At 34.6% G+C, this 24,292-nt stretch overlaps 1 protein-coding gene across 1 annotated transcript in view; it reads left to right on the forward strand.

Moving 5' to 3' along the window:
* Positions 1 to 20,380, forward strand: part of YTHDC2 (YTH domain containing 2) — a 36,941-nt gene extending 16,561 nt beyond the window's left edge. The window contains exons 13-31 of the mRNA XM_015827119.2: positions 870 to 1,048; positions 1,651 to 1,747; positions 1,842 to 1,929; positions 2,019 to 2,099; positions 2,393 to 2,475; positions 2,729 to 2,834; positions 4,922 to 5,041; positions 5,163 to 5,435; positions 6,529 to 6,655; positions 7,514 to 7,719; positions 8,717 to 8,912; positions 10,001 to 10,110; positions 11,145 to 11,437; positions 12,405 to 12,467; positions 12,974 to 13,151; positions 15,304 to 15,507; positions 16,879 to 17,061; positions 17,339 to 17,441; positions 19,164 to 20,380. Of these exons, the coding sequence (XP_015682605.2) occupies positions 870 to 1,048; positions 1,651 to 1,747; positions 1,842 to 1,929; positions 2,019 to 2,099; positions 2,393 to 2,475; positions 2,729 to 2,834; positions 4,922 to 5,041; positions 5,163 to 5,435; positions 6,529 to 6,655; positions 7,514 to 7,719; positions 8,717 to 8,912; positions 10,001 to 10,110; positions 11,145 to 11,437; positions 12,405 to 12,467; positions 12,974 to 13,151; positions 15,304 to 15,507; positions 16,879 to 17,061; positions 17,339 to 17,419 (2,668 nt within the window). The 3' untranslated portion in view covers positions 17,420 to 17,441; positions 19,164 to 20,380. The remainder of the gene's footprint in view (positions 1 to 869; positions 1,049 to 1,650; positions 1,748 to 1,841; positions 1,930 to 2,018; positions 2,100 to 2,392; positions 2,476 to 2,728; positions 2,835 to 4,921; positions 5,042 to 5,162; positions 5,436 to 6,528; positions 6,656 to 7,513; positions 7,720 to 8,716; positions 8,913 to 10,000; positions 10,111 to 11,144; positions 11,438 to 12,404; positions 12,468 to 12,973; positions 13,152 to 15,303; positions 15,508 to 16,878; positions 17,062 to 17,338; positions 17,442 to 19,163) is intronic.
* Positions 20,381 to 24,292: the final 3,912 nt, after the last annotated feature.

Here is a 24,292-nt window from a genome sequence, read left to right on the forward strand (position 1 = left end):
TAAACAATGAGGTAATTTAATATAAAACATTTTTTTTTAGTGTTGACCTCTATTAAATATATCCAAAGTGGTGGTCATATTTTATTTCACGTGCAGAATAGATCATATGAGTTGTTCTATCAGAACATTCTGAGTTAGCTTTTCGATTCCGTATTCTCTCTTTGAGCTATAGGAACTTGGAAGAGGCAAGATGGGGGGCATATAAATCTAATAAATAAAAGCTTAATCCCCTTGCCACTAGAGTAAATACATTGATAGTTCATACTGAAAGTGTTAACTGTATTGCTTTCTAGGACAGGGGTCCCCCACCCCTGGTCCGTGGACCAGTACCAGGCCACGGCATGCCAGCAACCGGTCTGCACAAACAAGCAAAGCCCCATCCGTGGGATGCGGGTAGCACACAAAACCATGCCCTTCCAGTCCGTGGAAAAACCTGTCTCCACGGAACCGGTCCCTGATGCCCAAAAGGTTTGGGGACCTCTGTTCTAGGAGATTAGTTTTTCACTGTTTTCATTGAGTAAATTGAACAAATAAAGCATGTGAGTAAGATTGTGGATTAATTGAAGTTAATTTTATGAACCTATTCTGTTCAGGTAAATTCAGTGGATTATTAACCAAGATAGAATTACTATGAACACTGGCTCTTTAGGACTTCGAGAGTGAAAAGGAAAAAGACAAAAATCCTTGGATTAACTAATGTTTTTGTTGAATCAATGCCCTTGTATTCTTAGAAAGATTTCTTTGTGGTTTCCAAATATTTGTAAAATTGAAAAAAAAATCATTTTGGGACTTCTGGTTTTTTATTTTTAGGTTTAACACCTATTTCATCAGTGTTATCTTACCTTATTTATCTCTGCTATATATTTCAGTGCCTCATTAGAGTCTGGTAATCTAGATGAAAGTTCCTTGGTCCATGCTAATGCTGGTGAAATGAATATAGAAGATCGAGAACTCCTGAAAGCTTATCACTACAGTTTTGATGATGAAAAGGTAGATCTTGACCTGATAATGCACCTACTGTACAACATCTGCCATAGCTGTGATGCAGGTAATGTCCATTTAGATATATTCCGCTTTAATGCATTATTTCATTCATTATTTCATATCAAGGCTATATTTGTTTGTTGATTAATGAAAATTTTTTTTTGCTCAATCCTAATCACTTAGTATGACTAGAAATTAAAAAAAATATACAGTCCTAACATTAAAAACTCTGAAAGACCCGAATCACTGAAGGATGGATTACTTATATTATACTCCAGCGTGTATCCCAAGGCCAGCATATATACAGAGACAGAGATTGACAGACCTATTGTCACTTTTTTCTTGCAATTTAATAATGAATTATGAGCAAGGCCTAAATGCATACAAATGCATACAGATTTGTTTCACATTCAGTTACATAGGCAAGAGAGCATAAGGCTTGGTTTACTTTTATTTCTGTTGTAGCACATTCACATTCAGGGATGATTTGAACTAGCTGATAATAGAAAAACCCTTTAAGAAGTGTTCAAATTCTCAAACTAAAGACAATATACATAATTCCACAGAGTTCTGAAGCTATTTTATTAATTGTGAGAAATTTGAGTGCAACAATAATTAGAATTGCTTAGGTTCATCTTTCTATAGCATTTGAACTTTGTTTTACAGGTGCAGTTTTAATTTTTCTTCCTGGATATGATGAGATAGTTGGATTGAGAGATCGCATACTCTTTGATGACAAAAGATTTGCAGATAATGCTCATAGGTAAAAGTTTATATATATTTATTTTGAAGGGCTTTTTGTTTTACTTTCAGAACTGCAATATTTTTGGTATTCCATTCTGATTTTTTGCTATCAGATTCCAGGTATTTATGCTGCACTCAAATATGCAGACATCTGACCAGAAAAAGGTTCTTAAGACTTCTCCTCTAGGCATCCGCAAAATAGCAAGTATCAAATGATTTTAGTTATTTAATGATTGTTCCCACTTTAACATTAAGCTGTCATTACAAGGTTGCTGTTTTTGTTTCTGCAGATACTTTCTACAAATATTGCAGAAACCAGTATCACAGTAAATGATGTTGTTTTTGTGATTGACTCGGGAAAAATGAAAGAGGTATGCTATCTTTAATGTGGCGGACTTTTTATAATATAATGTATATTTTATTTTAAAATTATTTTGTGGAAAATTTAATTAAAGAAAGTTATGTTGGCATTACTTTAGTAAAATAAAAATAATTATTATATAACATACACATATACATCATATACATCATATATTGTTATATGACTTAATTACTAATTTAGTGTTCATTTTTATATCGTTAACTGCCAAATATTGGAGGAGTATAAATTAATTAATAAATAAATATCGATATTTTATAACATAGATTTTTCTTAACTTTCTAGAAGTCCTTTGATGCACTGAATTGTGTAACTATGCTTAAGATGGTGTGGATTTCTAAAGCAAGTGCTGTTCAGAGGAAGGGCAGGTAATAAAAATATAAAAAAATATTTTTAGAGGCTTGCATTAGAGATGTTCAGCATTTTAAGATACATCATTAAAAAAAAGAAATCTTTTTCCAGACCTAGAAAGAGACCCTCACAGATATATAAAATTAAAAGTGGGAAAATTTTTTCACTTAGGATCGAAAATTTAATGAATGAATTTTTAGTCTGCTTTGATAATTTATTCATATATTTTTAAATGTTTTAATTCAGCTTAAATAATTTTTTACTTCTAAGGGCAGGACGTTGTCGACCTGGAATTTGTTTTCGACTTTTCAGTAAATTAAGATTTCAAAATATGTTGGAATTTCAGACTCCTGAACTTCTAAGAATGCCTCTACAAGTGGGTAATTTTTATTCTCTTGTTAAGCCCTTTTTAATATTGTGCTTGAGTTAAGCTGTGGTTTATTTTAACTATGATTTGTTGAATCACCTGTGAGAATTTGGCTCAAATTAACCTTAGTTTCTGTTACTTTCTGATATTTTTAGCAATTAAGTTCAAGAATTAGTTTCCAGATCCAAGAAATAGCCTGAGAAGAAAAGAAAATATGAAGGTTCAGATAGCCTATCAAAATATCTATATGTTTATGTATATATGTATATGTTTACAAGACTGAGTGTGGCTTGTCCAACAAACCTTAAATAGACTGGTTGATTGCTATGTGCAACAAATATGCAACAATATGTTGAAAGCTGTTTTGGAGGCTTTGTATGGAAATCCTTGAAACCTTTTGAATATTAAAATAATATTAAAACTTTTCAATTGTGCTAAATGCTTAATGGGAACTAGATTTTTATGAGATGTTAAATAAATTAGATATCCTGCATCTCCGCCTCGCTGTCTCTTGAACAAGAGTTTTCTTAATATGCATTGTAAAATCTGATGATAGTCACTGTTGTGGGTTTTCTTTTCATGCCTGCATATACAACATTGCTTTGAATAATCCTAAAGATTCAAGTAATACATTTTTTCTGCACTGGAAAATATTTGTTGACTAGAATAAAAATTTTAAATTATTGAAATCTCACAGATTTTCAGCAATGAAAAGCTTGAAATTTTGCCTGACAATATCTGACACCTTATGTGATTTCAGGATTTCAAAAAATATCAAAAAATGTAAGGCACTGTAGGCAGTTACATTGCCAGTTTCTGCTTCAGAATGTCAAAAAAATCTAATATTTCTCTTAGATTTCCCTTTTTATATTATTTTAAATAAATAATCAGAATAGAGCTGGAAGGGACCATGGAAGTCTTCTAGTCCAGCCCCCTGCTCAAGCAAGAGTCCCTATATCATTTTAGATAAGTGGCTGTCCAGTCTCTTCTTAAAAACCTCGAATGATGAAGACATACAACGTCTGAATATATGCAGTTGAATGACAAACCTAGGCATGCTTATTTATCAAACCAATTGAGTTTGCTAGGCATTTTGGTGTTGTTGCATTCAGTAACCATTCCCAAAAATTAATATTTGAATTTATATTATCTAATTATTCCTGAATGACAGAAGACAGATGTGGCTTATGCAATGGCTTATTTAATCATCTGGTAACCATCATTAATTTTTAAGAAACATCATAAGAGTCACTTGAACTGCAAGATGAGCGGCAAAGAAATTTGATAAATAAAAAATAAAATATATTTATGTATGATGCTAAGACAAAGACGCAGGCATGTCTTGAGCAGAGGTTTGAAGCTGCAGGACACAGCTTGACAAACTCTGAGTTTATTGCTTCTTATATACTTGTTACAAACACAGCTTAACCATTAGATGCTGACAAAGGTTTCTTCATTGGAAAATGTCTTCATGTAAGCATCTATTTTCTAGTAACACATTACATGGTCAAAGATCAGGTAAGAACAAATACAGGTAGATCAAAAGGAGAAAGAGCTTAACAAAGACAGGAAGAGATAGGAAGGAACTTAAGCATATTATCTGTTTAGGTAGGTGAAGCATTAAGTCAAAAGGGTATGACCTGGCTGCTTCATTAGGACAAAGGGTATCAAGAGGTTATAGAATTATGAGGTTTGTGGGGGGGAAACCGTGGCAGTTTGCTGCACATGAATTTTCCCAAACATATTTATGATAAATGAAAGATTTATAGATGTTGAAGTGAACTGCAAGATTGTAGTCTAATGTTTTGGAAGATTTTTTCAACCAGGCTAGTTTTCTTGTCTGTCTGTCTGTCTGTCTGTCTGTCTGTCTGTCTGTCTATCTATCTATTTACCTACCTACCTACCTACCTACCTACCTACCAATCATATTTTTGAACCAACATCTCCCTCAGAGAAGAACGTAAGTTGCTACAATGGGTAGAAGAATTGATAAAAATAAACACTGTTCCATCACTGACATCTAAGTGGACATATACTGTATAAGATTGTACTATGAATGAAGTCATGATCTGAAAAACATATCTTTTATATTATAGGAGCTTTGTTTACATACAAAATTGCTAGCTCCCATCAATTGTCCAATTGCTGACTTCTTAATGAAAGCTCCAGAGCCACCTCCTGCTTTAATTGTGCGAAATGCTGTGCAGATACTTAAGGTGAGTAAATAGAATGCGACTGAATTTTTAACTAATTTGAATTTGAACTTTAATTATGGCCCAGAAAAAATTTAGATTATGCACGTCTGTCTATAACATTGCTTATCATTTGTTTTAATAGACCATAGATGCTATGGACACCTGGGAAGATTTAACAGAACTTGGCTATCATCTGGCTGACTTACCTGTAGAGCCTCATCTTGGGAAAATGGTGCTTTGCGCTGTGGTTCTGAAGTGCCTGGATCCTATTCTGACAATTGCTTGCACACTTGCGTATCGGGATCCTTTTGTGCTACCCACACAGGCTTCTCAAAAACGTGCAGCCATGCTGTGTAGAAAACGATTTACTGCGGGAACATTTAGTGACCATATGGCTCTTCTTCGGGCTTTCCAGGTATTATATGTTTATTTACTAAAAGGACATTTAACAATTCATGTTTGATTATACTGTATGAAACAGATGAGCTATTTTAGCTAGATCAAATTGTTTTGAAAAGTTATCTTAGGAATAATATAATTAGGGCAGAGCTCTTGAAAATCTAATTTATATTGTTGTTAGTTCCTGTCTCCTTTTTGCTGCTGCCAGCTAGCCTCTGCTTTCCATCTGCTACTTGTTTCCTTTTTTCATTGTTGCCAGCTGGCAAAAGACAATAGTGTTATGTTGATTCTATGTGTATTTTCTGCTTTTTCTTTATCACTTTCAAGACTTTCATTTTTAACCTGTGTTAAAAGTGACAACCTCAGCAGCTTGCAGTTCTGACTCCTGTAATGCTGTAACATGGTTAAATTGATTGCTGAAACTTTTAAAATTTCCTTAAAACTTGATAAAAAATATGCATCTTATTTTTTAATTTTTTAAATCACATATTAGTTGAAATAATAATAGAAAAACAGTTCTAAAGATTATGCTGTGGGAAAAAGACATCTCTTGTGTATCAAAAAGCATTGTATAGAGCTGTCCTTTGGTTTCTTTGGTGTAAGAAAAGGTTAATGGAGGGCTCAGGATGATTGTTTGATTTGAAAAGTATTCAAGAGCAATGAAGAGTGAAGTGCTCTCTTCATTGCTGTGTGGGAAATTGTTTCTGTCAGTTTTATTTTCCAAATATACTCAGTGGCTGTAGGCACACTAGGGACTTTTGGTGATCTCTCTGTCTCTCAACTGTTATGACTTTCCTGCCCTTAAGGGGACACAATTTTGGAAGACTTCTGCAACTCCTAAGAAATTGCCTCAGAGACAGTGCAATGGTTTTTGCCTTTTGAATTGTGGATTCATTAATCTAATCTTCTGCCCAAAGAGCCTGTAGAGCCAATATAGATAGATATTAGTTGTCTTTGATTGTAAGTTTGAGAGGTGGGAAGACATACATTAATTTTTGGTAATCTGGAAAGGGGTTAGATTTGGAAAGGCCACTGAAGACGTATTATGGATGTGTCTGTCTGTCTGTCTATCATCTGTTCTAAGCATTTTAAACCAACATCTTTGGTAGGCATGGCAGAAAGCACGCAGTGATGGCTGGGAAAGAGCTTTTTGTGAGAAGAACTTCCTTTCTCAGGCAACCATGGAAATTATCATAGGAATGAGAACACAATTGCTTGGGCAGCTGAGAGCCTCAGGTACAAATATATATATTCATAATAATAATAAATAATAAAGAAAACCATCTCTTGCTTCCATATGTAGAAAGCTACAACTTTCCTTACTGCGTTTGATTTGCTATGTTTGAAAGAATAAGCTGCTATAATTTATTCAAACCATACACTATTTTCCTAATACAAAAATTAAAGGGATATCAGTAGTTATATATAAATTAATAGTCACATGGAAAATAATAAAAATGTAGTTCTTTAAAAAATCTATATGTTAGAATTTAAGTTAATTTATAAAGTTGAATCATTATTGTATCTAGAATAATATAAATTATTAATTGATGCTATTTTGCCTATGATTCATTCTTCTTCTAATTTCAGTTAAATAGTAAAATAGGGAAACATATTTGCATGTTGGAATGAATTCCATTTTTTGTGTAATTTTCTGAACATCTGTTAGAAAGAAACTTTCAGAGATTGCTTTTGTTCATTGTTTTAAGAAACAATATTTTCACACTGCACTTTCTGAATTTATCGCTAATTCGTAAGTATCTCTGATTGGATTAGGAACGCCATTGTATAACTGCTAATGGTGAAAAAGTGTCTTACAAAAGGTTCAGAATTAACATAAATTTATATAACTGTCTGGCCTTGACAATCTGTATGATATTAAAATACAAAAAAAACAAAGTACAAATCAGCCAAATAAAGTGGAGGGCAAATCCCCTAATAACTGTTTTTCAGTAGAATTCATCCATGCTAAATGTACAGTTAATATATCTTAAAAACGAAGTGAGAGTTAAGAAACTATCCAGGCTGACAGTTAAGTCCAAGAAATAAAGTTGTTTTTTTAAATAATTAACTAGTGATTTCTTTCTTTCCCAGGTTTTGTTAGAGCCAGAGGTGGTGGTGATATAAGGGATGTGAACACAAACTCAGAAAATTGGGCTGTAGTTAAAGGAGCCTTAGTAGCTGGGATGTATCCAAATATTGTTCATGTTGACAGAGAGAATGTAATTTTGACTGGGCCAAAAGAGAAAAAAGTCCGTTTTCATCCTACATCTGTTCTTAGCCAACCCCAGTATAAAAAGGTGAGATAAAAGTATTAGGGTTGCAGTCCTGGCCCATGGAAAGAAAGAAGGAATTGAGATAGCCTTCAAAGCACTTACTGTGGGCCTTCTAAAGTGTGTCCTTAGTTTAACACTTGGCTCATGCATCTTTTTCAAGTGCTTTGCACACCTTCCTATTCAGGTTTGGAGGAAAAAGCAACTCACTCCCCCAAATGTTTGGGATACCTTTTCCTATGAGGATTTCTTGCATAATTTACCAGGCTTTCAAACATTTAACTAAATATGAAAAGCGAAAATTAGTTTCCTAACTGAACAACTTAGAAGGAGATTATACAGTTCAACTTTTGATTAATTTCTATTTAGAGGACAAGTGAAAAGGTAAAGTCTTTCTAAAATCGAGTGTGATTTCATAGACACATCCATGAATTTTCTTAGCAGCAGTACATAAATTGTTTGCCAAGAGGTCTTTTGGGACCTCTTTCACCTTTCCCATCCAGCTTAGAGCTTTTGTTTTTCTTGAAAGTCTCCCACCTAAGAAGTAAGCAGGTCTGAATCTGCTTAGCTGATGGAAGATTAAATAAAGACATATCATATCAAGTTACACATTACATAAATAAACTCGTATGTATATCATCTTTTATACTTGGCAAATATATGTGAAATAGTATTGTATTTCGCTACACACATGCATATACACAGAGATATATTTAACATTTTTTATGAACCATAGATTTGTTAAATTTGATATTTAACTGAATTTTTTGCTATAAGATATTCAGGTCTAGAATACAAATAGATTGTTTGGCTTTCAGAAAACTAAGAGTGACTTATATGGAGCTATTGAAATCTCCTGCCTAAAGTTTTAACAAAACTCTACACCTGCTTACGTTAATAATCTGAGAACATTAAGTGATCCCAATTCTTTTCTTGTTAATTTATGCAACATAGCTTAAAGTTAATATTTTTGAATTGCCTCATTTATTGTGCTGAACAAACCATTTTGCTGAACTGCTAACAGATTCCTCCTGCAAATGGCCAAGTAGCAGCTATTCAGGCACTTCCCACAGACTGGCTTATATATGATGAAATGACAAGAGCCCACCGAATAGCCAATATCAGGTGCTGCTCAGTTGTGACTCCAGTCACAGTGGCCCTCTTCTGTGGATCAGCTAGGTTGCCAAGTAATGCTTTACAGGAGCCTTCTTCCTTCCGAGGTAAGGTATTCATATTCCTGTAATTTATATTTTAAAAAATCCTTGACAGTTGATGTTTAAACTACTGGATTAAAATGTCAGCATATATAAGGGGTTATTTTTGTTCCATATATTATATAATGTAAATCTAAACATGATTTTTAAAGGGTTGGATGAAAGAAAAATGGATGGTCAGCGATTGATGACAGGAGGTGAGGAGAATGGTGCAGGAGCTGGTGGGATGGGAAGCAGGCCCAAAGCCTTCAGGGGAGCCAATGAAATAAGATTGGGGGGGGGGGAGATAGGCTGGAAATTGCTACAGCGTCCCTGTATTGGTCATAGGGACGAATCAGCCTGAATTTTGTGAATGTGACTGAGGGGGCAATGCAGCAGCCGTAACTTCAAAACTGAGTTGTAAGTAGCTTTTGGGTGGAGTTGTCATAATTTTGAATGATTGCTAAGCAACTGGATGTAAATAGAGGACTATTTGTAGTATGAACTATACTGTATTACTATTGATTAGGAAATAATGCCAGAATAAAATCAAGATATATAATTACTATTGAATAGTTTTGCACATGGCAAGTTGAGCTTACTGTGTTGGAAAAATTTGGTCTCCATACATGAAAGATCATAGTGTGAACAATCTTAATTTTATATTTCTTTATTTGTCTGTGCGTGTGTACATGCATATACAATTGCATTTCATTTCAAATCATACAAAATATGATTGCAAGTATAATATTTCTATATTATTGAACTAACTTATTGTTAATAATAATTATACAGGTCTAAATCTAGTATTTTCTGACAGTATATTCTTTTAAAAATGTGTTAAGTCTCTATATAATATATCATAATTGTTGTAATTAAGTAAACTAATTTTCAAAGTAAATAAATTTGATTATATATACATATTGCATAATATACGGATTCCAGAAATGTTTTCTGTTTCCATGAAAAACAATGGTTCATTCTTTGTATTTTAGAGAACTTGAATATTTACTTTAGGGAGTTCTTAGTACAGATTAATCATTAAAATCTCAAACTATTAATTTAAATATTATCTACAAATGACTAATACATAGGATCTCTGTTTTCTAATATAGTTGATGGTGTCCCTAACGATAGCAGTGATAGTGAAATGGAGGATCGAACAACTGCAAACTTGGCTGCTTTAAAATTAGACGAGTGGCTCAATTTCAAATTAGATCCAGAGGTAACTGACTGCTAAAAAAAAACATTTAATACAGGTTTTTTCCCCCAAAAGAAATATTTGCTTAAAGGCTTGTAAGATGAGGATTCCAAATGTAGATCCATGAAAGGAAAAAAAAATCTGTACTGCTATATTTCAGTAAATTCATGGAACTAAGTATTGTAGTATCTTGCATTTATCTGTGTCACTGTGTCTGGAATTCAGTTGCTGAAAAAAAATGAAGTAGTGCAATTTTGGAAATAAAAAATTGAAAAATTTGAGTAGATATGAAAGGTTTGAAGATTTATTTTTAAAAAAGGATGATATAGAGAACATACATATAAATATATTTTTCCAGCACAGATATGAATTCCATAAAATTGGTTGTCAGTAGGTTCAAATAATTCATAATAATTTATAATGAACATGACATTTTCTTGCCACACAATGTGGCAATGGCCATTGGCATACAAAGAGAATAGGTTAAAAGAGAGTAGGTTAAATCTTCAAAGAGATTATCAATCAAGAGTTGCTTGCTCTGACCTCTAAGTGGAATTCCTGCCCTTTGTCAGTATGCTGCTGAATACCAATTCATATTAGACAATAAAAGTTCAATGTTGATGGTGTTAATATAAGGTTTCTTTTCTTTCTCTCTTATTTTGGTTGTTTACAAAAATTAAAATTCAGACCATTCACAATTATCTTCTAGCTATCCATTCAAGGTCATGAAAGTCCAGTTTACTTTCAGGTCTTTTGCATTGTCCCTATATTTGAGGATGTTCAAGATTGGCTGTAGGTTTGCAAATGTTCATGTTCATATATGTACATGAAGAAAAAAATGCAGCATAAATAACTGTTTTGTGGCATAAGTATGGAATGCAAAAAATATAGTATGTTTATGTCTCATATTAAAGATCTTGTATTTTGTCATTCAGTTCAGTTAATAGTATTGGAGCTGTAGAAAGTTCAGTTTATAAAGTTATTTGTATGTGAATTGTCATGTTTCAAAAAAGCCTCAAAGGTATGTGTGTTAAAATAAAACTTGTTTTTTTAAACAGGCTGCTAGCCTCCTCTTACAGTTAAGACAAAAATGGCATAGTTTATTTTTGCGACGTATGAGAGCTCCTTCAAAGCCATGGTCTCAAGTTGATGAAGCAACAATACGAGCAATCATTGCTGTTTTGAGCACTGAAGAACAATCTGCAGGTCTGCAGCAGCCTTCAGGAATTGGGCAAAGACCAAGACCTATGTCATCTGAAGAACTTCCCTTAGCATCTTCTTGGAGATCAAACACCAGTCGAAAAAGCTCAGGAGAATCAGAGTTTGCAGATGATGCTTTTAATTCAGAAAGGTTAATAATTCAAATTTTACTCATGGGGAAACCCATTTTTTTAATGAGTCCAATAACAAATGGGGAAATAGTTTTCAGTTTTTTCTTTTAGCAGTGGCAGGATTACTGAAGCAATTTGCTGTTCAGCTAGGTTGGTCACCTCATATTATGTGTTATTTCAGGAAGATGTATACCTGTTTCTTGGTACTACATAACCTATGTCATTTGTGGAAGTGAATTAAGGCATCTGTTGCTGTTTACTCTTCTGAAAAAACTGGATACTCCTGCAGTTGAATGAGATGGATGGATGGATGATGGACGGACATTTCACTACTACCTATATTTGTTTCTTTTGTTGCTTTGTTTTCATTAATTAAAATATTGACAACCTGCTAAAGTGCAGTTTAGTTTTCTTAGGACCATATCAAAATTATTTTCCTAAAACATAAGCTTTAACAAAAAGCCAGATACTACATAAACTCTTTCACTTCAAAATCAAATACATAGGAAATAAAGGAATGCTTTATGAAAGATGTGAGTATAATTTGAACTTGGTTATAACATCATGTCTCAAAACTATTCTCCAGTTGTTTCTGCTAAAAATCTTAGGGTAATTTCACAGTGATTGAGCTTCATGTCCTCTCAAGTATTGTGTTTTTTTGGGACTGATGAAAATGTGCCTTCTCTGTCATTGCCCCAAAGAGCAACCTCCAAAGAAATGTCTGATGCTCATTCTGGGATTCTAGAAGGCCCTTAAGACCTCTGTTACCAGGCCTAGGAGTAGCATATTTGGGGAGTCCCTGCCATGCTTTTGTTGTTACTGTTATTTTTTAGTCCCTGCTTCCATATCTTGTTTTATGCTTTTAATCTTCAATTGTGTATTTGGGTATTGTAAGCTACCCAAAATCTTTTTGGAGTGGGCAGTCATAATGATGACAATCATGATAATACCAGAAATTTACTTAGCTCTTTACCTTTTCTCTTTCAGAAATACTCCCAAAGCAACTTTAAGCTATGATATAAACAAAGAGCAGAACAATACAATATTAAGGTAATGTTTCTCTTATAACACTTCTTTTACATCTTTCATTTACAGTAGTATCAGTATTGCTATATTTCCAGGAAATTAAGGTAACTTTGCAGGAAGTCCAAGGTTACCTTTAGGATATCTCAGACTATGGGCTTTGACTATATTAGGTAATAGTAAGTACTACATCAATTTCTTCCCATTCCCAAATCTTAAACCTAGCTTCATAATGACAGATCCCAGAAATACCTTGGAAACAGTAAAGTATTTATATACTTCTGAGCTGTTTACCTAACGGCTGGTATGGTTATGCCACAAAATTTATGCTATGCTACAATGAGCAGATTGTCTTGTATAGGTGCATATAAAATGTGTTTAGTTTGATGGACCTGAAAATAAAGAGTTGAATCCCTTTAAGTACAAGTGCATGTTACTGCAGGAATCCTTTTAAAACAACATTAAAGCTGCAGTATCTGGTTAGAACCACAGTTTATTTTTATTAAATGCTGCATTCTGCTTTTCATTTACAGAGTCTTAATGAAATCTACATCTCCAGCATTTCACCAACCGCTAAAATACAAAGAAAGAGGTGTTGTGCATTCCAAACGAAGCACGGATGACAGGACAGACCAAACATCTGTGAAATCTACAGAGAGTATCAGTTATCCCAGTCCCTGTGCCAGTCCTTCTCCTCCATCTTCTGGGAAGGTATAGTACTTTGAAATCCTAGTAAAAAATAATGCAGACTGAAGAACATTGGCTAACATTAAAAAACAAACTAAAATAAGTCTACAGTGATGAGTAAAAGTTTGTGAACTCTTTTGAATTTCCATATTTCTGCATAAGTATGACTTAATACATGATGCATTGTCTATACAAGTCCTAAAACAATATAGGGAGATCCCAATAACATCAGTGAAACGCATATAGTATACATTACGTTCATTGATTTATTAGGGAAAATGATCCAAATGTACAGTCTTACACATCAGCTCGGAGGAATTTTAGCCCATTCTTCCTTACAGAACTGTTTCAACTCAGGAATGTAATTTTCCTCAATGAATGGAGGAACAAGCATGATGTTTTTGATTCATTTGTTTCACTGGGTTTTCTTTATCTAGTTTTAGATCATTTTATGCAGAAATATTGAAAATGCAAAATGATTCACAAACTTTTAAGCACTACTGCATGTTATTGTGAATATACTGTGGTTTTCAACATTTTATGTTAACATTCCAGCAGGTACTTTATCAAGAAACCTGAGTCATAATATTTACAAGTTTATGAGGCATTCTGTTATCTTTTTATAATAATAATGGTTACAAGGTAGCAGTGAAGAAAGACTTCAACTCTGTTTATAGGAGACTCACAGAACTCCGTTAGCCTACTTCTGAGTAGTTTGAGCTGAAATTTGTCTTGTGTTTTGAAGTACTCCAAGACATTGGACTGTACCACTTTGCCAGAGTGGTACAGTTTTTTTGCTTGAGTGACAAAAAAAAGAAAAAAGAATGATACTGGAAGAAAGCAGTGGGAGTGAAGAGGAGTTATTCAAAGGATGGGGTATTGCTTTCATTACAGCTTTGGAGAAGCTTGATAATCCTGGTCACATCAAAGCATGACTAGAACCATACATACCACCACTTTTCCCTGTCTATTCAAGTGCTACCCTGCTCTAGCATGGAGAAAATTGTTTGCCAAGGTGGCCGGCAAATTAATATTTTGCCTCTTGGGAAAATGCAAAGATCACAATAGTCAGAAATATGGAATGGATTATACAAATAAGTCACTATTCCATTTCACTAAGCATTTCATTTTAGCCTAATACTTGCTAAGATCTTCAATTGCTGGGAAAGCAACAAATTTCAGGGAGGCATTAGCTCAAAAGAGTTTTTCAAACTTGACCACTTTAAGCATGCTGGCTGTGGAATTTGGTGGGGTTGAAGTCCACACATCTTAAAGTTGACCAGTTTGAAAACATGGAGTTAGCTGAAGGAACAGTAGTGTGCATAAAGGAGGCAAATTGGATGGAGGAATAAAAAACAAGGATTGGAAGAGCTGTGGAGTGCAAGCAGAAAGGCAGCAATAGATTTGGGAAATGCAGTCAACTAGGCACTTTATAGACTTGCCTTGTATCCTACCTAGAGCACCTCCACATTGCACTGATGGAATATGAACATCTTGTTATAAAGCATGTGAAATGTGAGTGCTGACAATATTTTCTGATAATTAATTTTACTGGATATTTTAAATTATTTTATGCAATGTACCTAGCCTCTTTTTACCACCATTAAATAAAACTACACCCTCGTACTAAAACTGTTATATAGGTATAAAACATTCAAGAAAACCAATGTGTTAGCAAGTATTAGGCTAAAATGAAATGCTTAGTGAAGTGGAATAGTGACTTATTTGTATAATCCATTCCATATTTCTGACTATTGTGATCTTTGTATTTTCCCAAGAGGCAAAATATTAATTTGCTCAGGAATCAAGAACAGTCTTCCATCTCATTTAGTTGTGAAAGCTTGGCTGTAGTTTGGCTGTAAAATGTTTAAAACTAATAAGATTAAATAAAACCTATTTCCAGATCTACATACTACTTTGGGAAGGTTAATGACAAGCCATAACAGAAGGACCAACATTTATTGATTCTATGCTGCAATTATACTGAAGTTCCAAAGTCATTAAATGACAGTGTGATTGCTACATTTGATTTTGTACTTAATTTGCAGCATACAGTATTCTCATTCTTTTGATCACCAGCTCTTGAATTACATACGGCAAAAATTGCCGAGTTCTTAAGGTTTTTACAAAACTTAATTATATATCCCAAGCATTATAAAATAAAACTGTTTTGCAGGGTTCCAAGTCTCCTTCTCCAAGGCCAAATATGCCAATTCGATACTTTATTATGAAAAGCAGCAATTTAAGGAATCTTGAGATTTCACAACAGAAGGGAATTTGGTCTACAACTCCAAGTAATGAGAGAAAACTGAATCGTGCTTTTTGGGAAAGTAGTGTTGTTTACCTGGTATTTTCTGTTCAGGGATCAGGACATTTTCAGGTAAGAACTCTCCAAACTGACAAATTGACTGTTGACAGTTTCACTACATATTACTGACATGTAAACTTTTGTCAAGTAATTGACTTGTTAATTTAATTTTACTATTACTTCAATACTTTCAGAAAAATGTGCCTTTGTGATATACAGATAGTTTTCACTTAAAGACAGCAATTGGGACTGGAATTTCCATCTCTAAGCAACATAGTTGTAAAATGCAATGTCATTTAGCAACAGAAATTCTCGCACTCCCGGATGCTGTCATTAAGTGAATCACCATGGATCAGTAAAAGCAAGGGTGTCATGTAATTGCTATTTGCTAACTTCTGCTGGCTTCCACATTGATTTTGTTTTCAGGGAGCCAGCAAAGAAAATTGCAGATGGCAATTGTGTGACCACGGGATGCTGTGATGGCCATAAGCATAAAGAGTGGTTGCAACTACCACTTGTTCAGTGGCTTCTTAAGTTCAAATGGTCCTTGAACAAATGGTTATTAAACAAGGAGCACCTGTACTCCTGTACTCCCTGCAGATGTAAAGTAGCATTGTAGAGCCGTGGTGGTGCAGTGGTTAGAATGCAGCCTTGCAGGCTAACTCTGCCCACAGCCAGTCATGGTTGACTCAGCCTTCCAGCCTTCTGAGGTTGGTAAAATGAAGCAATATGCTGACTCGGTAAACTGCTTAGAGAGGGTTGTAAAGAACTTTGATGCGGTATATAAGTCTTACTTGCTACTGCTATTTTATATCACGTGCAGTACGATTTTCATATAAAAACTGATTCAGACATAAGGTTTCCCTTCACGCACACGCACACACACACACGTAAACATTCTTATTTCATTTTTATGAATGTTTGAATTAAATAATCTTAATAAAATTAAAAATATTTTCCATCACTAGTATAGCATTGTGTTAAACATGAGTGTTGTAATTTTATCACAACTTCATTTTATAGGAATAAGCCTATTTTGGGGGGAGGGGGTTACTTTTTTAAACAAATGCTTGCATATAAGGATGAAGGCAGAGAGCCATGATTTGGTTAAATGGTATGTAATGTCAAGGCAAAGCAATCCTAGGATATTGCCTGGATTAGGCTACTAAACCTTCACTCCTGGGGCTTCCAACAAGCAAAGTAAATGAGGGAAGCCAGATTTGCTTAATAAATATGGTGATTCATTTAATGACCACAGCAAAAAAGATTATAAAATTGGGCACAACTCTCTTAACCGCATTACTTAGTGACAGAAGTTCCAGTCCTAATTGTGATTGTAAGTCAAGGATTATCTATAATTTAGAAGAGATTGTTTTGAACACAGAGCTGAAAATTAATACCTAAATTTTACTTAGATTTGTAATCTTGCTAAAATTTCCACAGGGCTTTGCTCGAATGTCTTCTGAGATAGGCCGTGAGAAAAGTCAAGACTGGGGTTCGACTGGTTTAGGGGGAGTGTTCAAGGTGGAATGGATCCGGAAGGAAAGTCTTCCTTTTCAATTTGCTCATCATCTGCTTAACCCTTGGAATGACAATAAGAAAGTACAGATAAGCCGAGATGGCCAGGTATACTAATCTTTACATGATAAAATAAAATTTTCTTGCTTCTTTTAGTCTTTATTGTCAAGAATGTTTTGATACAGGTAATTTTTTTAAAGTGATAAATGGGAGTGTTTTGCACTTCTGGGAATATTTCTGGGAAAAAAAACTATTTTCATTATTATTAAAATGATACAGAATCTCATTGCCTCGATTCTGCTTACCTTTATAGAGTGATTTGCTTTTTATAAGCCAGAATTTAAATTTTAGCAATCTCAAAGCCTTTTTTTCTCCTCCCATTTAGGAACTGGAACCTCAGATTGGTGAACAGTTATTACAACTATGGGACCGTATTCCTCTAGGGGAGAGAAACACAGCAGACTAAAAATAAAAGAGCAGATTTTGAGGTAGGAGCTAGTCCCAGGTTGATATTACAAATGAATGTGTTGAGATTTTCTTCCTTTACTGATCTGTGTATCCACAGACATTTAGATGAAAGTGTGACTTGGGAGAAAGTAGCTGCCATCAATGTATAGTTAATGTAATGTTAGATGGCCTATACATGGCACTATACTTAAAGCCAGAAGAGGGAGAAGCAGAGCATATGCTTTCTGTATCACAGTAATAACAGCAGACGGAAAAAAGACTAACGTGGAAATGTATCTGTGAGATATTGCAACACTTACTTAAACCTCAAGACACTCTTCCAGAACACACTAATTTTGTTCTGCGGATTCGTAACTGGCCGTACTCAGCGTGTAGTCCTCAACGGAACTACATCTACATGGGGGGAAGGGAATAGTGGGATGCCCCAGGGCTCTGTTCTGGGCCCAGTGCTCTTCAACATCTTCATCAATGATTTGGATGAGGGGATAGCTGGGGAACTCATCAAATTTGCAGACGACACCAAGATGGCAAGAATAGCCAACACTCCAAAAGACAGGCTTAAGATACAGGAGGATCTTGACAGACTTGAACATTGGCACTATCTAACAAAATGAAATTCAATGGTGAAAAAAGTAAGGTTCTACATTTAGGCAAGAAAAACCAAATGCACAGGTATAGTTTAGGAGGTACCTTGCTCAATAGTAATAACTGTGAGAGGGATCTCGGAGTTCTAGTGGACAATCACTTAAATATGAGCCAGCAGTGTGCTGCAGCTGCCAAAAAAGCCAACACAATGCTAGGCTGCATTAATAGAGAGATAGAATCAAGATCACATGAAGTGTTAATACCACTTTACAATGCCTTGGTAAGGCCACACTTGGAATACTGCATCCAGTTTTGTAACATCACCATGATGTAAAAAAAATGTTGAGACTCTAGAAAGAGTACAGATAAGAACAACAAAGATGATTAGGGGACTGGAGGCTAAAACTTACAAGGAAAGGTTGCTGGAATTGGGTATGTCTAGTTTAATGAATAGAAGGACGAGGGGGGGCATGATAGCAGTGTTCCAATATCTCAGGGGTTGCCACAAAGAAGAGGGAATCAAGCTATTCTATAGAGCACCTGAAGGCAAGACAAGAAGCAATGGATGGAAACTAACCAAGGAGAGAAGCAACCTAGAACTAAGGAGAAACTTCCTGAAAGTTAGAACAATTAATCAGTGGAACAACCTGCCTCCAGAGGCTGTGAATGCTCCAACACTGGAAGTCTTTAAGAAGAGATTGGACAGTCATTTGTCTGAAATGGTATAAGGTTTCCTGCCTGAGCAAGGGGTTGGACTAGATGTCCTCCAAGGCCCCTTCCAACTTTCTTCTTCTTGTGCCAGATCCGTTATCGGATGATGGCGATCATGTTGGCAATCCTGTTTTTATCAGCAGCCAACTTTATTCCAACTTTTTATTATTATTATTATTATTATTATTATTATTATTATTATTATTATTATTATTATTATTAATCGCACAGTCAGCCAGATGTTCAGACTGGATTTGGCATTTTTATCTACCTATCGAGTCCTTGGATAGGCAGATGTGGATGTTTGATGGTATTATTATTATCATTATCATTATCATCATCTTTGCAAAACAACTGAAAATGTCAGGATCATTTATCAGAAGGCAGATATTTTGGTTATTGAAAAAGTAATAGTTAAATTTTAATTTCATCCTTCTCCTCCACAGTTGCATCTCACGTGAAAGCAAATTAAAATCATCAATGCTCATACAGAAAAGAAATGCCGTAAAGAATAAGATTGAAGGAAACCAGGTGCATTTTTCAAGCACAAACTGAACTAAAGGGGCTGCTGTTAACTTCCACTAAGAAATTTGTTCTTCACCTTGGAAGTTTTGTTGTTTGCACTTTGAATCAGACAGAAGCTCCTGGTGAACTATGAATAATGTTGTAATTATATTTAATGTATCTTTGGAGAAATAGATATGTCTACAGTGCATAAGCTTTCAATAAGATCTTGTTCAGAAATGCTCAAGGGGAAAATAAACAGCATGGAAAGTTAAAGGTCTGAAATAATTGTATTGTTGAAGTAAATATATAAATGAGAGTTCTTCTCTATTTAAACTTGAATCAAACTATTTTAGAACTGTATGTATCTTAAAGGATCCTTTAAGTTGGTTTTGGGGTGTTCAGTTTACATTCTGTCTAGTATGAGCTCACAAAAAAAGTGTTGGGTATTTTTGTATATTCTAGTAGCAGTTGGACCAGAAATAATTTCTTCACTATCAAAGAAAAGGACACTTGAAAAAACCGTGTGGTGTTAACCATATAATAGCCTCAAGTACTTTTTTACCCTCTTTCCTTCCTTTTAAAACGTTTCTTTTGTGTACTTCTAATTTTTCTTTTTCTTTCTGTGGTTCTTAACAATTTTTATTTACTTAATACCTTACTCCTTACTTAATTCTTTCTCTGATTTACTGCATTTTACTTTTAGAGTGGTATTGGCCACTATAACCTATAGTTTCTTTATCTACTGTTTTGAGAACTAGTGGGTCAGTTGAACAAGAGGAAAGGAAAAATGTCACACTAAAAAGAGATGATACCTAAGCAATGTTTGAATATAGTTAAAGAGCCATTTAATTATTTGTCATGCTGTAATCTAATAATGAAAAAAGAATGATAATTCTTATCCAAAACCACTACGTGGAAGAAGAAATTATAATGGAAGGCTTTCATTGTCAGCAGACTAGTACAGTAGAGCTTTAGCCAAGATTCTGCATTTGTTGCTTTTTCATTCAAATGTTTCTTTTATATATGTATTTATCTATACTGTGATTATTTGTAATTTGTACACATTCATTTAGTATTCTCTTGTTAATGAATTGTAAATCATTATAACAATTGTAAATCAATTGTGACTCAATATCTTAAGAAGTTTTAAATTGAAAATAAGATGTCTTAGAATAAATTGTTTTGTTTTAGTCGTGTAGTTTGGAGTAATTTGTAATATTGCCAAAAAAAATTATCAAAAGGTATATTGAAGACTATTGACCTAGAAATCTCTCTTTACTTGTTGATTGTTAAACTACATTCAAAAATCTCTCTCTCTCTCTCTCACACACACACACACATACACACACACACACACAACCTGTGGTCATCTTGACCACAGGTGTCAAATTCGACCGTGTCACATGACGTATTGTGACGTTTTTTGCCTTTGCGGAGCTGGTGTGGACGTGGCCTGCACGTGATGCATCCGGCCTGCGGGCCACCAGTTTGACACCCCTGATCTTGACTAAGTGCATTGCAGTCAACAGTAATAAGTCGATATTGGCAACTGTCAGCCTTTCAAGGTAGTTCAGGTCAAGAAGTAGAAATCACTAGGGTTTCATAAGTGCTATTTTGTTGTTGTAGTGTATAACAACAGAATCCTGAAAGCCAATATCTCATTCTATACTAAACAAAAACAAAGGGGTTGAGATTTTTTTCCTCACTCTTCCTTTAGTCTCTGGACTCTGTGACTTCTTGTCCAAGTCTCTTGGTTCACTCATACCTTCCCCAAGGTCAGCTCTAAATTTCTTTAAAGTCTTTGTCCTTCCTCAGTTTCCTCCTGCATGTGAATCATAACATTTTCATACATTATATCACATTTCCCCTGGAAAGTGCTACCTTTCTGCCAAATTGCTTTGGTGCAGTTTCACCTTGCCCACCAATAGGGTGGCAGCAAAATCCACAAAGAATAAGCAGGCCATCTCAGCTTTGATGCAAGGAGGATATGTTGATGTGTTCTATATCTCTCTTTTATTGATAAACCAAAAGTGATCTAGTAATGAAACATCATATTCTCCTATATTCTCCACAAATGTAAAATGATCCTCCCCTTTTAAAGGTAAATTATTGAGGTAAATAGTCCTACTTTTAAGTAAATGCAGGAATAGCATTAAACCATACTTGGCCATCTTTTGTTAAGTATAGTTTCATGCCTCAGAACATATATTGTGTAGAGGAAAGTAGAAGAAAATTCAGTAAGCTCATCAAATTTCCAATTATTAAGAAATATGAAGGCAGAAATGGAAACAAATTACATGCAGAATTTGAATTTGATTATCATCTGCATTGATTGAACAGGGCTCATATCTATGAAGGACTAAAATCAATTCATTAGAATGACCAATTACATTTCTATTCACTGCAAGATCTCAAGGAATTAATTCGTCTATTTGGCCTAGATACATTAAGTATTTTTATTCTGTATAGCAGGAAACAGATTGTTTTAAAATTGAAAATCATAATTTAGGATTGGCCAAGATTGTCTTCCAATTCCTTTGTGTGGAAAGTGCTATTTAAATTGGTCAAGCTGTTAGAAATTATGGGAATGAGAGACTACTGACCTTAGCAATCATGATTACTTCTCATAAAGTCATACTGCATCTGTTATGATGTGTTAGAAACTTCACATGAAAACATTCTGTCTGGTTGGATTCATTCAGTCCTGCAAACACTGGGATCAAACAATGTTGTATAAAAGAAAGAAATGCAATTTGTACTCATAACCACTAAATGGCACGTTGAAACAGTTCAGTCAAAGGATGCCTCACCAGTTTTGATACAGAAAAAATTACTGTGGACAGTTTAGAAACAATCTCTGTTACAAAAACTATTGTTTTCATATCAGTTTGCTTTTCAGAAAATATATTTGTAAGTAAGACAAAAACTCAAGGAATTTGTTTAAATTGCAATGTTAAATCTGAGTTTTGTCTTGAGCAGTTGTGAAATGATTTAAGATTCAGAGTTACTAATATCTGCCTGATCATTCCACAATTGGTATAAAGTTCTCTAGTGCCATCACTTCCCAGAGGAGGGACCTATTTTATTGGTCTACCCCAGACATCTAATGGAACTGTTAGGTTTCCTGATAATATTTGGGGAATTTCCAAAGCTAACAGTAGGTTTTAACTATTTACTGGAATGAGGGGACAATAACCTTGAATAAAATTGCACTCGAATGGCCCTTCCCAGGTTGCTGATACAAGATGGCTTCTTGGTTCTTTGACAAGCTCTGGAAATGAAACAAAGATATGTCTAGAGAGTGCCACTAGTTAAAACAAGGAACAGATATAACAAAGCACAGATAAGATAAAGTTTGAACCTGGTTTGCAGTTTGAATGTTTTCTCAAATTCACGACTCCTATTTGAGGAACATGTAGCAGTGTTCAAGGGAGACCTTGCACAATTTCATATTCCTTTCTGGAATAAGAGGCATTACTCATTGTCACTCCTATCTTAATCAGTTTTGATTAGACTGATGTACATGGAGTTGCCCTTGAAGAACATTCAGAAGCTGCAGCTGGTTCAGAAGAGAGCAGCTCAAGTAGTGCGGGGTAACTCAAGATGTACCCATGTAACATCTTTACTCTGAGAGGTGTCAGTTGGCTTCTGGTGTAATTCAAGGTGTTGGTTGCCATTTACACCATTGTTTGGTCTTATTTCCCTTCTTTCTATCACAGCTGCCTGACTGAATGTTCCAATAGGTGAGTTTACTATGTGTGCCTTTTCAGTCACTGGCCCCTCTAGAACAGCATCTCCCTCTCTCTCTCTCTGATGCATAATCAGCCCCTTCACTTCTGGTTCCCTGGAAGTTGATGAAAACTGGGTTGTTCCACCACCTCAAGGAGGCAGGACTCCTGCAATGGTCTCTTGGTTGTGAGATTATTGTTAATGTTTTTATTCCTGACCTTTCAATTGCATAGAAATACTTCTAGCTGTTTTTGAACTGACTATATAATTTTAATGCCAGTTATGTATTTGAAAATTGTATGCTATTTAAAAGTTGGCAGACTGGAGCGGCCTACGAGACATGTAAATAAATAAAATACAATTGGAATCTTTCTCTCATAAAGAGCAGCACAATTATGTTCTTAGCAGGTTGCTCGAGAATAGCACCATTATGCTAGGTGGTGCTCTTGTATAAATGTTTGCCTTTAAAAAAAAGAAAAGAAAAACAGCTGCTTTATTATGTTTTTACAGTTATTTATGATGATGTGCTTCCTAGTACAGTGTCACTGAGCAGGATTTCTCAAAGTATGGGTTCCCCCCTGCCTCACCATAGAAGGAAAATAAGCAGCTTAGTTGTTTGGCTGTGGTTCTGACATTTTTAATTGCTTCAAGCTGACCTTGGACTACCGTACTTAATATTACTAAACTCATAAACTCATCCTCCACCCTATTTCCTTTCCTCAGCATTAACTTATCTGTTCATTTAATAGATACTAAATTTATAGCTTGCTACTATTGAGGAACAGCAATTAATTGATATCTCTTCTGACACTTCATTGAAAACAGTATTCTCAACAACGAATTTTGGGTCAAAATGAATACAAAGAATGAACTGAAAAGGCTACAAACATACTCATTCCATTAGAATATTTTATTTTTATTTGGATCACTGCTTTATTTGATATATAAATCATTACATGGGGATATTTACATTCATTCACTTATCACTTTAGGGGTTCTGTTGTCACAACACCGGAGTACCCTGCATGAAGTTAGAACCAACAAGAAAACTATCAAGAAATCTAAATAGAACAAATCAAGAGACTGGGTGAGTTATATCTCTCTGAAATACTGTTGTCCACTGCATTGCTAGCATTGTACTGCTGTAACAAATAAAGCTAAAATGCTTTTATTTCTGAATTCTAACATTGTTCATATCCACATTAGAAAATGCATCTACACATGGATACTTGATCTTCTGTTAAATGGCTCTTGGTATTATTTAGCCAATCTAAGTAATAGTGTTGATACAGACAAATATAGCAATAGATGTTTCATTCATCAAATATTAATAATATAT

Source organism: Protobothrops mucrosquamatus, unplaced genomic scaffold (genome assembly GCF_001527695.2).
Source record: "Protobothrops mucrosquamatus isolate PMUCROS unplaced genomic scaffold, P.Mucros_1.0 scaffold3512, whole genome shotgun sequence".
Lineage (NCBI taxonomy): Eukaryota > Metazoa > Chordata > Lepidosauria > Squamata > Viperidae > Protobothrops > Protobothrops mucrosquamatus.